Source organism: Poecilia latipinna, unplaced genomic scaffold (assembly GCF_001443285.1).
Source record: "Poecilia latipinna isolate Pla-1442-1.1 unplaced genomic scaffold, P_latipinna-1.0 Scaffold215, whole genome shotgun sequence".
NCBI classification, from domain to species: Eukaryota; Metazoa; Chordata; class Actinopteri; order Cyprinodontiformes; family Poeciliidae; genus Poecilia; species Poecilia latipinna.
In genome coordinates this window covers 73,997-75,036 of record NW_015112831.1, presented here as the reverse complement: position 1 = coordinate 75,036, position 1,040 = coordinate 73,997, and the positions used below count along the sequence as shown (strand labels likewise).

The 1,040-nt window shown below is 45.2% G+C and overlaps 1 protein-coding gene across 2 annotated transcripts in view; it reads left to right on the top strand.

Moving 5' to 3' along the window:
- frmd6 (FERM domain containing 6) overlaps window positions 1-1,040 on the top strand; it is a 41,110-nt gene that overhangs the window by 32,627 nt on the left and 7,443 nt on the right. For both annotated transcript variants that reach the window (XM_015031690.1, XM_015031691.1), the window contains exon 9: window positions 314-382. In XM_015031690.1, coding sequence (XP_014887176.1) covers window positions 314-382 — 69 coding nt within the window. The remainder of the gene's footprint in view (window positions 1-313; window positions 383-1,040) is intronic.

The following is a 1,040-nucleotide window of genomic DNA, read 5'->3' as shown; positions in this document are numbered from 1 at the left end:
TATATTTTAATAGTGGCCACAAATATCTGAATAAAGTTTGTCAAACTCACTTTATTTATGTTTGTTTTACTTCTTTACAGATTAATCAACTTCATAAATGAACTTGGATGAATTTAATGTGATTCCTTGTGCTCAATCAAAGCACAAGGATGCCGTTCTCTGTTTTCAGTAGAGAACAGTAAAGTTGGCGTCTGCAACGATTCAAAGCGAGGCAGCACATCTCTGTAGAAGTAGGACGTTTCTCAGGTTGCAGCAGTGTTGTCCTTGTTTCTTTGTCGGCTTTAACCCTTGTTCCCCCTTCTCTGTGTTGCAGAATGTCGGCTCTGTCAGGCAGCTTTTGTACGACTTCCCCTGGACCAACGTGGGCAAACTCGTTTTTGTGGTGAGTCGAATGGTGGCGGCGGCGCAGCGTTTTTTTCCCCCAGATAGGCTCTTCTTCCTGAGTTCCTAAACCAGCCGCGGCGTCCCTCTTGGTTTTGGAGTGGATGCGTGCGGAAAGCGAGTTCTCACTCAGGATTGTGGAAACCTTTACGCAAGGCCTCGTTTTTCCCCTCCAAACTGCTGATTTATCTTCACCGGCGAGTCCTCTGGAACCAATCGGGGATTTTGAGAGACTTTCCTCACTCAAGCACGCACACACACACACACACACACACACACACCCACACACACACACACACACACACACACACTCTGCTCACTTCACATGGATTTTAAGTAATCAGCAGAAACAATTTCTGCCTTTTTGATAAACACGCCTCGTGCTTCATTGATTTTATTATTAACCCTGCGGCCGTTAAAGTGAAGCTTGTTGAATCTCCTCATCTCTGCTCTGACTCAGCGCGTCGTTAAGCTGAGCCCAGCAGCCGCTTCGCTCTAAGTGAGCCAGAGAAGCTCTCAATATATCTGGATGTTTTTTTCTGCAAGCTCTCCATTTTTCCTCCATCCGGACACAGAAAGGAGCCTGAAAGGTATCTGGATTTTTTTAAATATAATTTAAACGTCTGGATCCACCACTTTGTTTTGGGGTTTGCTGTGTT